At 42.2% G+C, this 15,541-nt stretch overlaps 2 protein-coding genes and 1 long non-coding RNA gene across 3 annotated transcripts in view; 2 read left to right on the plus strand and 1 right to left on the minus strand.

Annotated features, from left to right (window-relative positions):
* The window catches only part of LOC143487703 (NACHT, LRR and PYD domains-containing protein 3-like), a 267,073-nt gene that overhangs the window by 176,486 nt on the left and 75,046 nt on the right, over window positions 1-15,541 (plus strand). The window lies entirely within an intron of this gene.
* The window catches only part of LOC143487704 (NACHT, LRR and PYD domains-containing protein 3-like), a 25,312-nt gene continuing 11,098 nt past the window's right edge, over window positions 1,328-15,541 (plus strand). Inside the window, exons 1-3 of the mRNA XM_076986800.1 lie at window positions 1,328-1,808; window positions 6,529-6,603; window positions 13,311-15,066. Of these exons, the coding sequence (XP_076842915.1) occupies window positions 1,328-1,808; window positions 6,529-6,603; window positions 13,311-15,066 (2,312 nt within the window). The remainder of the gene's footprint in view (window positions 1,809-6,528; window positions 6,604-13,310; window positions 15,067-15,541) is intronic.
* LOC143487708 (uncharacterized) overlaps window positions 4,456-15,541 on the minus strand; it is a 30,036-nt gene continuing 18,950 nt past the window's right edge. The window contains exon 4 of the long non-coding RNA XR_013124338.1: window positions 4,456-7,367. This is a non-coding gene — a long non-coding RNA (uncharacterized LOC143487708). The remainder of the gene's footprint in view (window positions 7,368-15,541) is intronic.

The raw sequence follows: 15,541 nt of genomic DNA on the forward strand, positions 1-15,541 counted from the left end.
CACGTCAGCCGGCCGCGCAGCACCCAGTGGAGGGGCTGCAGCTACGGCTGGAGGTGGAAAGGTGCCCGCAGCTCCCGATCTCTCGCTCCTCTGGGCTCTCGTCTTGGCGCGTAGCTGGGCGCCTGTTTCATGTTTGTGTGTGCCTGTGTTCGTAAGTCTTCCCGTATGTGTGCCCAATCCGTTATTCCCTTTCGTGCCTCTGTGTGTTAGTGTGCCAGTCTGTGTGTGGGTGAACGTCCCGTTGAGTGTGTCTAACGTGTTTTCCCCCGTCTTCCCAGGGAGGGTGTTTTAGGGGGTTCGTGGCGGTCCTGCCGTCGGGGGTGACGGCTCTCGGAGGCTCGTAGACCAGCGGCTCCGGACCTGCCCGTCGGTGTAGGTTCGGGGCATTCCAGCTGCGCCGGACGCTCCGGGAGTAGCGAGCCCCTGGTGGCGGGTTCTGTCACGGAACAGCTCCGGACCCCTCCCTGTGGGCGTGTGTCTACGTCGTCTGCGTCTTGCCGTCTGCGTCTGTGGCTCCTCGTGGGTGTGGTTGTGTCTGCGTGTGTTCATTCGTCCCACCTGTGGCCCGTCTCGTAATCACTCGGGGCTCATGTAGTTTGTCTATTTAATGTGCGTTCGCGCAGTGTCGTGTGCTTGTCGTTGTCTTTAGTTTGCACGTTGCATGTGTGTGAGTTTCAGTGTTTTCTGTGCGCGTATTGCGCAACACAAACTTCAATAAAGCAGTGACGTTGGCTGCGTATGCAAGGATCCGTGTCTCGTCCTTCACACTGCACCCCAGCGTTACAGTAATAGAACTCCTAATGTTAATCTGTTATATTGTGCTTTGGTGGTTGCAAATACAGTATATTCCAAAAGCGCACTAAGACTACACATATTAGACATGAAATAAAGATGTTTAAATAAATTATCTGTAGAGAATTTGTATTTACGGAAAACCTATATTCCCAATGTTATAATGCAGTATATACAGTATGATACAGTACAGAGTATATTCAGTATATACTGTATGATATAGTATGTACTTGTAACAGATGGCCCCGCCCCCTGCTCTATCACATTCTTGGTGTAACGAACCAACCAGGCAGACAAGGATCCAAATGTGGAATATAGTTGCTTTTATTAGAGACGTGAATACAGAACACCTGAATGGACGAATAACTCCGCTGAGCGTGTGTGGTGTATGGGTTAGTCGTAGTCGAGGTCAGGGCGTCCAGGGTCACGGCGGGTAGACAGAAGGATGAAAGTACAGTGGGACTAGGCTGGGAACGAGGTCTGGAACGAGAGCAGAGGTCGGTACACAGGAGGGACAGAACGCTTGGTATGTGGCATGGCAACAATACTTCACAACCCAGAAGTGAGAGGGGGAAGATTAAGTAGTTGTGAAAAGGTTGAAGTAACGAGCAGCAGGTGTACAGAATATTCCGGGAGGTCACGTGCTGTTCTTAACATTTGGTTTCCCCTTCTGTCGTGTTTTCCGTTTTCTGTGTTTTCTTTCCCCACCTTAGTTCAGCCTCTCGTTCTAGTTATGAGGTTCACCTGTGTCTCGTTTTTGTCTTCACTTTATCGTGTATTTAAACCCCTCATTCTCACTCCAGCCTGGACGCTCATTGATTGTTGTTCTCCTGTTGTGTTTCCTCTGTTTGACAGTTTCCTGGACTCTTGCTTCCATATTTATTGCCTTTGTATTCTGGTTTGTGTTTTAGTCCCTCTCTGTCCTCTCTATCAGTTTTGTGTTCTGTTTTCCTCTGTGTTGTTTAGTTCCTACAGCCTGGTGCCCCTTGTGTTCTTCAGTGAAGTCGGTAGATTAGGTAAGTTGTTAGATTTGTCCTGTTTCCCCTCTACGTTTTGTGCGCTTGTCTTGTGTGTTACTCTTAGTTTCAGTTTTTCCTTTATTCGTTGTCTCTACCTTTAGTCTGTTTCGGTGTTTGTTTGTCCTAATGTTTGATATGCTGCCTGGTGTCTGTTCCAATGTGTACTTGTCATCACTGATCACTGGTGTCTATCGTACTGTCTGTTAATTCTCTTCACGTGTTTGTACTGAAAGTTATTGTGTTTAGTGTTAATCTGGCTGGTTTGTATGCCACTATTTGTACTGAAAGTTATTCTGTTTAGTGTTAATCTGGCTGGTTTGTATGTCACTATTTGTACTGAAAGTTATTCTGTTTAGTGTTAATCTGGCTGGTTTGTATGTCACTATTTGTACTGAAAGTTATTGTGTTTAGTGTTAATCTGGCTGGTTTGTATGCCACTGTGCCCTAAGCATCAGTGTAATTCTTCTTTACAGATTGGCTATGTGTCCCCTTGTGTCCCTTCAGTAGAGAAAGACTCTGAAAAGGCCAATAAACCCTTGTTCTCTCAGCTTTTGTGTTTGTCCACTTATCTGCATGTGGCTAGAACATTACAATACTGCATATACTCTGAACTGTATCATACTGTATCATACAGTATACACAGTACAGAGTACATACAGAATATACAGTACAGAGTATATACAGTGGAGTATATAGAAGGAGGTGGAGCTAATGAGGAGTGTTATACCATCATCAATAGGGGAGGAGCTAATGAGGAGAGATATACCATCAGCAGTAGGGGAGGAGCTAATGAGGAGAGATATACGATCATCAGTAGGGGAGGAGCTAATGAGGAGAGATATACCATCATCAGTAGGGGAGGAGCTAATGAGCAGAGTTATAACATCATCAGTAGGGGAGGAGCTAATGAGGAGAGATATACCATCATCAGTAGGGGAGGAGCTAATGAGGAGAGGTATACAATCATCAGTAGGGGAGGAGCTAATGAGGAGAGGTATACAATCATCAGTAGGGGAGGAACTAATGAGGAGAGATATAACATCATCATTAGGGGAGGAGCTAATGGAGTGGTAGACTGTCATCAGTAAATTTATTTACAAGTTCAGTTTTCTTTTCAATACTCCTAAATTGAAAAATTACTGGAAACATAATTTGATGGGATCTGAATTAATGTATTCATATGTAGGTACCATGCTAAACCAGCAGGTGGCAGTACCACTGGCAACACATGGAACAAGCTTGCTTTGACGGAAGTAAGGGTGTGTCTACAGTTCAGGTGTTTAAATACCCTGAACAACCATTCATCTATCTCTCTCTGGTTAGACCTATTAAAGAGAGGCTCCGTAATATCCCCCTCTCTCTCTGGTTTGACCGACACATAGGTTAGACCTATTAAAGAGAGGCTCCATCATTTCTCTCTCTCCGGTTTTCTTTGAGAACACGCGAACTTTGCAACGACTAACAGCAAACAGCTGAAAGTTGTTATTACTTCATTAACGAACCCGAGTTACGGTGCAATCTAACCAGCAACTGATCAACGTTACCGCGACAACAGTTTCACCAAACGACTTCAATCAAGCTTGCTAACGCGGCCACACGGACTGAAACAAAGGAGATCAATTCCCTGTAGTTAAACCGTGAACGAGACTCTCATTCCTGGACGATTCCCCAGCACACCTGGACGACGTCGCTTTTAATCAACGAGGAGCTGGCGGTGGAAATTCTCTCCTAATTCCAGGAGAATTCAGGGACGACGACACTACCCAAAATCCTCAACATGTGAGACTCTAACCGCTGGGCATAGTTTATAAAAGGGCAAAGTTACTTGAACTGTGGAGTTAACTAAGTTTTCTGTTAATACATTCCGAATGTGTTTAACTTTATTTTCATCATCTTCATCAAGATTTGTATTTACAAAGTTCTCCACCTGGCATGCAATCTCCATGTTTTATCTTCTGAATATTTGACAACTTGTAGTTCCCATTCTCAGACACACTACATTAATTTTTAGTTAGTAAGCCAGCGCCATTACTCTTTGTTCTGACCACGTTGGAATAAACCAGCTGAGCTCATTAACAGTCGCGCTGCTCTACTGTTTAAAGTCGGCGCCATTTTAGTTGCTTTGTTCTCCATAGGAGAACTGAGATTACAACTCCGCCTCCTCATACGCGCACAAGCGCGCACTTACTCCTCCCCTTTTTTTTACACACACACACACACACACACACACACACACAGACACACACACTAGATACCCAGTCTTCACTGTTAATATACTGATACCTGTTGATGCTGTTTGTGTTTTAGAATAGTTGGTTTTAAATAAATGTATCATTTATTTTCACCAAATTGTCTGTTGATGTCATTCAAAAGTGGTTGTTGCCAAAACCTCCAAAGAATTCATAGTTAAATCCTTCAGATACCAAAACATTAATTACCCTTAGTTGATAACTAAACTTGTGGTTCTGGTATAATTAGAATATGAGACTGATTCTAAATTAATGAGACTGATTAATGATTAAGGTAACACAAATTATATTTACTTTAAAGGATTAGTAGGTGAAACCCCTACACATATGTGAAAGAACCTTTATTATGGGATTGAACTGTGTACTAATAATACGAACCTGCTCACAGCCAACCATCTACAAACTTATCCTGTATTTTTTAAATTATTTTATTCAAAAATTATTAAATTTTTCAAATAATAAAATATAATTTGCTGTTTGTTTACTATTTCATAATTGTTTAATAATGCTGACTGCAGATCTCCGTGAATAAACAAACTGTGAGACACACTGACCTGTGTCATACTCTGGGTGGTGCTATTTCACACATGTGAAACACTAACTTATTTAATGCCATCCTCATATGTTGATGTTTAGTGGTGTTGGTGAAGTAACGTCTGATTAGAAGATGGAGGGATCTACTCCAGTCCAGACCAACATCACAGATCAGACCAACATCACAGCTCAGACCAACATCACAGCTCAGACCAACATCACAGCTCAAACAGGAGGGAACATCTGTGCTCCTCAGCTCCATGGGAATCAGTTTAATGCACCAGTGACCATGAACATTACATATGGAGGTAAGAGATGAATCTGAATGTTGAGATGATCAGAGACCACAGTTAATATTTATTTATAATTACTGGGTTTATATACATACGAAGGTCATGAATAAAATTCTCACAGTTGTAAATCTTCTTTCTAAGATCATTATCAGCTGTTTGGTATCATTGATTAATCAGACTCCTGACTGTAATTCTACAAAATGTCTGACTTTGTGCAAGTGGACCTGGAAGCATTGAAGACACAGGGTGGTCACACAAATTTGATCTGATTTAGAGTTGACTGTAATGTCGGGGAGCTGGGAGGTGAACACAATGTCTGAGAAGAACATGTTTTATTTACAGGGACTCCAGTAACATCTGGAAGCCCAGCTGTGCTGACAGGGAAAGGAGAGGGTGGGGAGGGATTATGAACAAAATAACTAAACCCATGATGGAGATGAGATTAAAATATAACAGGAGAACTAACGGTAACAGTTGTACGCTAAACGGGAACTCGATGAACATAAGAATACAAAACAACCACAAGACCAGAAACCAACAACCACTAAGACAGAATAGACATAAAGAATAAAACACTTGATACTACAAACACTAAAGCCAACAGAAAAACTAGCAGTGATACACATACTCAACAAAACATGGACTAGGGAAGTTCAACCATAGAACAACATGGACACATGCACTAGCACTAACCAGAACATAGAACAACATGGACACATGCACTAGCACTAACCAGAACATAGAACAACATGAACACGTGCACTAGCACTAACCAGAACATAGAACAACATGGACACGTGCACTAGCACTAACCAGAACATACAACAACATGGACATGTGCACTAGCACTAACCAGAACATAGAACAACATGGACACGTGCACTAGCACTAACCAGGCTGTCAGTGAACACAAGAGTCTCAGATTTACATGAACATGAGAGCAAGCAAACTTACACCAAATGATACATGACAATAAACACATAGAGCTACAAGGAAAGACTCGAACATGCAGGGAATATAAACCCAACTACTACAAGGATAAACCAGGAACAGGTGACAAAACTCAACATATGGCGGGAAAACAGAAGGTGTGACAAACAGAAGGAAAACTAAGGCAATTAAAACAACGGCGGAACTAAGAGAACACGCACCACACAGGGGTAGAGGGCGGGGCCAGACGTGACACATGAAAGCACCACACAGGGGTAGAGGGTGGGGCCAGACGTGACACATGAAAGCACCACACAGGGGTAGAGGGCGGGGCCAGACGTGCCACATGAAAGCACCACATGAAAGCACCACACAGGGGTAGAGGGCGGGGCCAGACGTGACACATGAAAGCACCACACAGGGGTAGAGGGCGGGGCCAGACGTGACACATGAAAGCACCACAGGGGTAGTGGGCGGGGCCAGACTTGACTGATTCTTTTCATTAATTTTGTTAATTAACAAATAAACTATTAACATCTATTTTTAAAGCATTCTTACATTGCATTTACCCATTTACATTGCATATATATATATATATAGTATAGTATATAAAAACAAATGAATACAGCAGTTCTCATAGCTGCAAATCCTCTTTTATACAAAGTTAATTATGTTAATAACGTTGGTATTTTCCACTGTTCTCTCCTCCAGTTCAGGAAAAGTCCAGTTCCAGCACCATCCCAGTTCAGACTGGAGGATCTTCAGGGAGTCCTGCACTCAGTGAAGGTCTGTTTATACATGTAACGTTTGGGCAAGGTAGGCTGGACACAAGTGTGGACTCTGAAGTAGTTTAATAACAAAACAACCAACACTGCACAGAATATACTGACATAAAACAAAGACAAACCAAACAGTAACCAAATACACCAACTAACACTAAAGGAGAACATTAATACACAGAACAGGGGAGACATAAAGACATTAAAGACATGGACCAGCAAGATTACAAACAGTATCAAAACTAGTGGAACTTACAATAACTCACAAAACAAAAGACTAAACACAGGCCAAATACACTGAATAAAACACAGAACCAAACGAGACACACCTGAAAACAATGAGGAGGGGGCGGGGTTCAAGGTGGGGCATGAAGTCAGACACAATAAGGGATTTCAAAATAAAAGCACACAAAGAAGAGGGGTTGCCGTGGGGACCACGACAATACACATTACTGATTATGTAGTGAAGATCACATCTGAATATACACATCACTGATTATGTAGTGAAGATCACATCTGAATATACACATCACTGATTATGTACTGAAGATCACATCTGAATATACACATCACTGATTATGTAGTGAACATCACATCTGAATATACACATCACTGATTATGTACTGAAGATCACATCTGAATATCCACATCTCTGATATATTGAAGAAGATGCAAACACACAGGACACTTTACACCAGGGGTGTCCAGACTTTTTGTCCAGATTTGGTGAGGTGGACATGTGTTGGGGCCACACCCATTCAGCCTGGTATTCTGGGGAGGGGGACACAGTGTATAGTAAATCAAAATCGATTTTCGATTCAAAACGATTTTCGATTCAAAAAACGATTTGATTTATAAAAATCTGCTTCAGTTTATAAAATCTGCATGATCTACTACAGTCTGCTTTGCAAGACAGAATGATAAATACAGAAAATTAAGTGTCTTTCACATTTAATTAACAAAAATAAAGTGCTTTAGTAAAATAAAATTTTTGTTGTTACCAAAATTCTTGAGCTTCATTTTGCGAGCTCTCAGGGCTGGCTCGGATGCAGTTCCCCCAGCCATTGCTAGGGGCACCAGAGTCAGTCCCAGACTAAACCAGCGTAACCATACACAGCCAGGTCCCTGCTTTCTCTGTGGTTGCTTATCGTTTAATGGTCTCGCCACCTCTCTCTGTTATGCTTTCTCTTTACTTATTCGAGTATCTATCTCCTGCGTCGCTTCCTGACCCATCTCAAGTTTTCCCAATCCTGTATTTCTTCCTATCCGTTTTGCCTTTATTTTTGGGAAGGGTTTTATTTTGCTGCGGCGTTTTTTTTCCAATTACTTCTGCTGGCGTCCTTGGTTTCGTTTTCGCGTTGCATTTATCCACGCTGTTTTTTAGTTACTGTTGTTATTTTGTTTCTTCCTCGAATCTCACTACGGTTGAGTGTTATTTTTCACGCGTTGTATTTTCCGCGTTGTTTTTTGTTTCTATTTTTACTCCGTACCCTCACGGTTTTGGTTTCTATTCTTTTGCGCGTTGAGTCTTCCGCGTTGTTTTGTTTGTTTGTTCTGGGTTGCTGTGCGCGTTTCCCTCTCGCTAATACATTTGATAAGTGTCAAACGTCTTGATCTTGCGAGCCGGCACTTGGGTCCACCCTTCTCTATATTATTTCTCACCCTTCTCTATATTAACGTTCCCGTGCTCACCGCGTACACACGCCTTACAAACGAGCTACTACCGTGTTTCCAGGGCCGGAGTGGGCCCCTTTTTCAGCCCGGGAGTTTCATGCCCAAATCCGGCCCAAAATTATTTTTCCCTCCCAATCGGCCCAAACTAGAGATTGATATGAGCCGGCCCATCGGGAATCCACCGGAATCTCCCGATTAGCCACTCCGGCTCTGCGTGTTTCCATCCAAACCTTTCGAAAAAATAATGCGCAATTTCCAAGTTTCGGCAGAAAAAAATGCGAATTAAGCCTTGTTTCCATTCATTACAGTTATGCGAATAAACTTTAGATCACGTGAGAGGACGCCAAACAATAGTGGTTTTTACATCCATCTGGCAGTTACGCATTTTTGCACGTTGAGGTTTTGAAACATTTTTTTAAGTTAAATTCAATTTTTGCTCTCTCCAGAACTGCGAAAAACCCTTTTCCATCCAGTTTTTCCGAATTTTGGCGATGCGATAGTCTAACTTTTCCACCTCCTCCTAGCGTAAAAATCTTTTTGCGATATTTGGGGCTTTTTTTGAATTTTGGACTTTTTCCATCCAGCTTTTTTCATGCGCATTTTCAAAATGCGCAAAAACTCGGTGGATGGAAAACCCTCAGTTCGGTCTTCCCCGGCATTCGGTAAAAACCAAAATGAACCCATATTTTTGCCTTAAATGAAGACCGGACATGTTGAATATCTCTTTCCTCCATCTGTTTTAAAACTTTTCCGCACATGAGTGTGTCCCAGAATCTGCTGCGTAAAGTCTGCGTAAAGTTTTGTAATTACGTAATGCGAGACTTCACCATGACTTAAAATTGATTTTGGGACATTTAAAATCGATTCTGAATCGTAGTAAATGAGAATCGATTTTTGATATATGAATCGATTTTTTGGCACACCTCTATATAGTATAGTATAGGGGTGGGCGATATAATATTGTTCACAAAAATACCGGTACATTTCTTTATTCGATAGGATTTCGCTATATCGCGACATTATGACGCAAGGACGCAGGTTATGCGTGCAGCGCGCAAAATAAACATGGCCAACAGCGGAGAGAGCAGCAGTGCTCACACTGTGAATGATTTAGTTCCTAAACGAGGAGCTACATCAGTAGTGTGGAAGTATTTCATGAACAGTTCACGTTCAAAGTTCACAATTTTAATTATGAACTAGTTCAAAGTTCAGTTCATTTTACTTTTTTTCGTGAGATATTCAAATACTTTTTTCACGATTTGGCTGTTGCGCAATCAAGGGGCGGACACAAATGCGAAGTAGATAGTACAATCTCATTAGATTTTATTTCACATCTTACATTTACAGATGACACGCGAGTGGACCGCGAATGACGTGGCATGATGAATAGAGAACTAACGCTTAATACACTAAAAGGCAGCGGAAATTACAAGGGCACAAAACTAGACCAAACACAAGAGTACAACTAATTGTTACATACACTGACATGAACAAACACACGGGAAGCAAGTAACGGCCATACATGAACATGGAGTCTAACAGAACATACATGTATTGCCAGGCACGATATCGCGTTAGAGAACACGGAGACCAAACATGAACTGAAAACCCAAAACACTACGAACCTGAAAATGGAACAGAGACTTTAACCATACACAAACATGAAGCTAATCAAAACCACGAATCACAGATAAGGCGTGAATACCGTGCACATCCAACTAGGAAATAAAGAAACTACAAGCTAGAAATCACTATACGTTCTTATACGTGCTATGCCTACCCCACTCTGCTGCAATTCATCACGGGTAACGTCGTGCGGAAGCCAGTATGTTATTAACTAGCCAGTATGTTAACTATTCTCATGCGGACACTACGTTGCCCACAATGCATTGTGCACACAACGTCAAAACCATTTCTGTCTGGTGATGCATGATTTAAGCGGCACCAGCGAGAATACAGGAGGGAGGAACTTTCTCTCGTTGCGTTTCAAAATAGAAAACAGAAATCACTCAGTTTTCAATGGAAACAAATTCCAACGTTCATTTACAGTGATGTCTACCGTTCATGACACATAATGTGAAATAATTCACGTTCAAGTTATAAAAAAATGTGTTTCGTTCAGTTCAACGTTCACGAAAAAATGAGCGTGTTCAATGAACGTGTTCTTTTGAACTCGTTCACGCACAACACTGTGAATAGTGAATTTACTTGAGTTTCTCTTTTAACAACTTCCGCCCTGTCCTGCCACTCTTCTTCGCACAACTCATTTGGGACGTAGATTTGATTTATTACTGCCTCTTTGTTGTTACCTTTTGGGAAGAAAAAATATCGAGATATATATCGTATATCGCCATTCACCTAAAAAATATCGAGATATTATTTTTGCTCCATATCGCCCAGCCTTAGTATAGTATAGTATAGTATACAATGCCATCTTCTGGTGAAATATAAAATGCTACGGTCAACAGAGGCTGTGGGCTGGAAAATTTGAACGTGACCCACACTTTGGACAAAATCACACAGGAGAGTGACACAATCACACAGGAGAGCAGAGCAAGCTTGAACAAAATCCTGGTGAGGAGTTTTACTTTCTGAACCTGGATTATACAACTCTGCAGGAGAGTGCAATCACACAGGACACTGACACAATCACACAGGAGAGTGCAATCACACAGGAGACTGACAGCTACACAATCACACAGGAGACTGCAATCAATCTTGCATAATCATAGTCTATATACAGGAGTGGCCAACCCGCGGCTCCCCAGCCGGTCCGCGGGCTCACCTGCACAAACGGGGCGACACACTGCTACATTTTCATGGTGCGCGGTTTGTTTACAAGCCTAGCGAGCCGCTAATACTTTTAAAACCGGCGTAGTGGAAAACACGAATTTGACTGTCTTCACAGCTAATAATTACACTCGCCAACACACAACAAATTACACTCACCACTCATGATGTGGCTCTTTGCCATAACAAAGTAAACAAAATGGCTCTTGGTCTCTGACGGGTTGGCCACCCCTGTCTATATAGATGCACTGTACAATATACTATATTGTTACGAACTATCTAGGCTCTAGGCCGTAACAGGGGTGTGAAGGGGTGGAATATGGATGACACAGTGATCCAAGAAGATGTAAAGTATTGGTGTATTTACAAATTTTCACAAACAGAATATATTTACAGGACAAAGTGTACACAGGTACAAACGTCAGAAGTGACCCAGGCCAAAACAACTAACAAAAACCATACTAGAAAGAAACAGACATAACTATACTAACAGGGTGAAAAAGACAACACTACTCTGACTTCCTATATACAAAACAGATACAAACCCACAACCCAAACAAAATGGCAGCCACTTCCTACTCACCGTGTGCACACACAAACCACCAATATACATATATCTATATACACAACTCTATACAGTTATATTAAAGGAGCACGCAAATCCAAATCCAAATCACAAGGTCATACACAGTATATCAATATCTCAAAGTTCACAATCTCCAACAAGTTCGGCAAGGCTGAATCGCCACGGGGATCCTCTCATTTCCTCCTTATATACCAGGAAGCCGAGGGCGGAGACTTCATGTTCCCAGGGACATCAGGGATTCCTGGAGTGGAACATGGACTGGACTCCCTGTAACAGATAGGCTTCTCCCGAACACAAAAAGACAGGGTCATAACAATATGCACACACTATATATGACTGAAGCACTCAGTCAAATGGGGGCGTGGTCACAATGGAAGCAGACGGGGTGTCATGACAACACAAGATCAAGCACTAAGCACTAGGTCGACCCTTTTCCACCAATGAGGAACCAGAACTGCTCTGGTTTGTGAATCTAATTTGGAACCATTTGTTGTATTTCCACCAATAAAAAGGTTCTGGAACTGTAGATGTTTGATCCCAGCTGGGCGTGGGGAATGATTACAGACACGCCCATAACCTCAACCCCAAAACTCCTATTGAGGGATCAAACCATCACCCTCAGGGTGACCAAACCAGTGTGATACCAGCACAGAGAACCTCAACAACTAAAGATGTCAGGGGAAAGGGCTGACATGATTAAAACTGCTAAAAACGTCTCTTCCAACCAAGGAAGAATGATGAGAACTCAAGAGTGTGAAGACAGAACTCAAGACTGTAGAGAGGAGGAATAGAGGAGACTCAGCAGACAGCCCTTAAGATCTCTTTAACTAACACGGACCACCAGGGGGCCTGTGAGCTGCACTCCAGTGGGCTGGGTGACAGGTGTGGCTGATCTGTGTCTCCCTCTGGAGGCCAAAAATGGCTTAGCCCCAGCTGAGCTGTTGCATGTTACAAGCAATTTTGGATCAGACATCTTTGATTAGCATAGAAACACTTTAGTAAATCTGACTGGTTTGCATTATCTGACTGAGAAACAATAGACAAACAACACACTGTTCATACTTTATCTTCATAATAAAACACATTTGTTGAAGTATTTTACAGCCATTAGCACATACTGTTTAATCATATATCAATAAAAATAATTTAGAAGAGCCTTCAGCATTTAAATGCTCGTAGAAGAATTATTTGTGAGAACATTATAGTTGCCACATTTCATGTCAATTGTGATTTGCACCGCAATCGAAATCTGTCTTCCGCAGTTACCCATCTGTGCAGTTAGAACACACACACACACGCACGCACACACACACACACACACACACACACACGCACGCACACACACACACACTAGTGATTACTAGGGGGCTGTGGTGCACACATGTCCAGAGCGGTGGGCAGCCCTAGCCCAGCACCCAGGGAGCAGTTGGGGTTAGGTGTCTTGCTCAAGTCATGGCGTCAGGCCTGGGAATCAAACCCACGACCCTCTGGTCACAACCCACAATTCCCTAACCACCAGACCATGACCATATAGATTATTGATCTTGATGTCAAATAAATACATTTTTGCTATTTACTATCAGCATATCTGAAGGTGGCATAGTTCATGTGGGTTTAGTGCAAACAAATAAAATTACTGTTATCATGTGTTTCTGTTGTTTTAGAGATGATCTCTGGATATCAGCAAAAGCTCAAACGCAAACTACTGGAGAAATATAAAAAAATTAAAGGAATTTCAGATCATGGAAGCTCAATTCTTCTGAATGAGATCTTCACAGAGCTCTACATCACAGAGGGAGGGAGTGGAGACGTCAATAATGAACATGAGGTGAGACAGATTGAGACAGCATCCAGGAGACCAGCAACACAAGAGACACCCATCAAATGTAATGACCTCTTCAAAGACAAACCCATCAGAACAGTGCTGACTAAAGGAGTTGCTGGAATTGGTAAAACAGTCTCTGTGCAGAAGTTCATTCTGGACTGGGCTGAAGGAAGAGCCAATCAGGACGTCCACTTCATATTTCCACTTCCTTTTAGGGAGCTGAATTTGATAAAGAAGGAAAAGAATCTGATGGAATTGCTTCATCACTTTTTCCCAGAAACAAAAACATTACAGTTAATAGACTGTGATGCTTATAAAGTCATTTTTATCTTTGATGGTCTGGATGAGTATCGACTTCCTCTAGATTTCCATAACAATGAGAGCTTATCAGACATAACGAAGTCGACCTCCGTGGATGTGCTGCTGACAAACCTCATCATGAGGAATCTGCTTCCCTCTGCTCTCCTCTGGATAACCTCTCGACCAGCAGCAGCCAATCAGATCCCTCCTGAGTGTGTTGACCAGGTAACAGAGGTACGAGGGTTTAGTGACCCTCAGAAAGAGGAGTACTTCAGGAAGAGAATCAGTGATCAGATCCTGGCCAATAAAATCATTTCACACATGAAGTCATCAAGAAGCCTCTACATCATGTGTCACATTCCAGTCTTCTGTTGGATTGCAGCCACTGTTCTAGAGAGCATGTTGGGTGAAGCAGAGAGTGGAGAGATCCCCAAGACTCTGACTCAGATGTTCACACACTTCCTGATCTTTAACATCAAATACAAGGACAGAAAGTACCATGGAAAAACTGACACTGATCTTCACCAGACTAGAAATATTGTTCTGGCACTGGGAAAACTGGCTTTCCAACAGCTGGAAAAGGGCAACCTGATCTTCTATGAGGAAGACCTGAGAGAGTGTGGCATTGATGTCAAAGAAGTGTCCGTGTACTCAGGAGTGTGTACCCAGATCTTCAGAAAGGAGTTTGAACTGGAGAAGGTGTTCAGCTTTGTACATCTGAGTGTTCAGGAGTTTCTGGCTGCTTTATATGCATTTCTCTCTTTCATCTCCAACAACACAAATGTGTTGAAACAGAAAAAATATACATTCTTTAAAAGATCAACAATGTCTGTCTTCCTTAAGAACGCAGTGGACAAGGCCTTACAGAGTGAGAATGGACACCTGGACCTTTTCCTCCGCTTCCTTCTGGGTCTCTCACTGGAGTCCAATCAGACTCTCTTACGAGGTCTACTGACACAGACAGGAAGCAGCTCTCACAGCACAGAGGAAACAGTCAAGTACATCAAGAAGAAGATCAGGAAGAAGCTCTCTCCAGAGAAATCCATCAATCTGTTCCACTGTCTGAATGAACTGAATGATCATTCTCTAGTGCAGGAAGTTCAAACATACCTGAACGGAGAAGATTACAATAATCTCCGTGGAGCTAAACTCTCTCCTGCTCAGTGGTCAGCTCTGGTGTTTGTGTTGCTGAACTCAGAAGAGGAGCTAGATGAGTTTGTCCTGAGGAAATATGAACCATCAGAGAAATGTCTACTGAGACTGATGCCAGTGGTCACAGCATCCAGAAAAGCTGAGTGAGTATTTTTATAAACACATTACAGCACTGGGGGGAGTTTCCCAAAAGCATCATAGAATCAGTACAAAATCATAATAAGACTTGTAACACTGTAGGGAGTTTCTGTACTGGGGTTATTGATCCCTCCCACCAACAACTGAAACAGATAAATTAGAAATAATAATGTGTTGGTGTAAGGTCATGAATATGCATAACCAATTTAATACAATTACTGACTTTAGCATCTACATTACATGATGTTATCTGAACAACAGAGATTCACACACATTTCCTATAACACAAGACTGATTAGCATAACACAACTGCACATTACAACTGGTTATATGAGACAATTCATGTTAGACATGACAGAAATGCAGCATACAGAGTACAACCTGAATGTTACCTAATAGATGGACAGAAGGGGAAAGTAAGAGTGAGAGAGAGGGAAAAAGAGAAAGAGAGAGGGGGAGAGAGGTGGGGGATTGAGAGGG

Source organism: Brachyhypopomus gauderio, unplaced genomic scaffold (genome assembly GCF_052324685.1).
Source record: "Brachyhypopomus gauderio isolate BG-103 unplaced genomic scaffold, BGAUD_0.2 sc49, whole genome shotgun sequence".
NCBI lineage: Eukaryota > Metazoa > Chordata > Actinopteri > Gymnotiformes > Hypopomidae > Brachyhypopomus > Brachyhypopomus gauderio.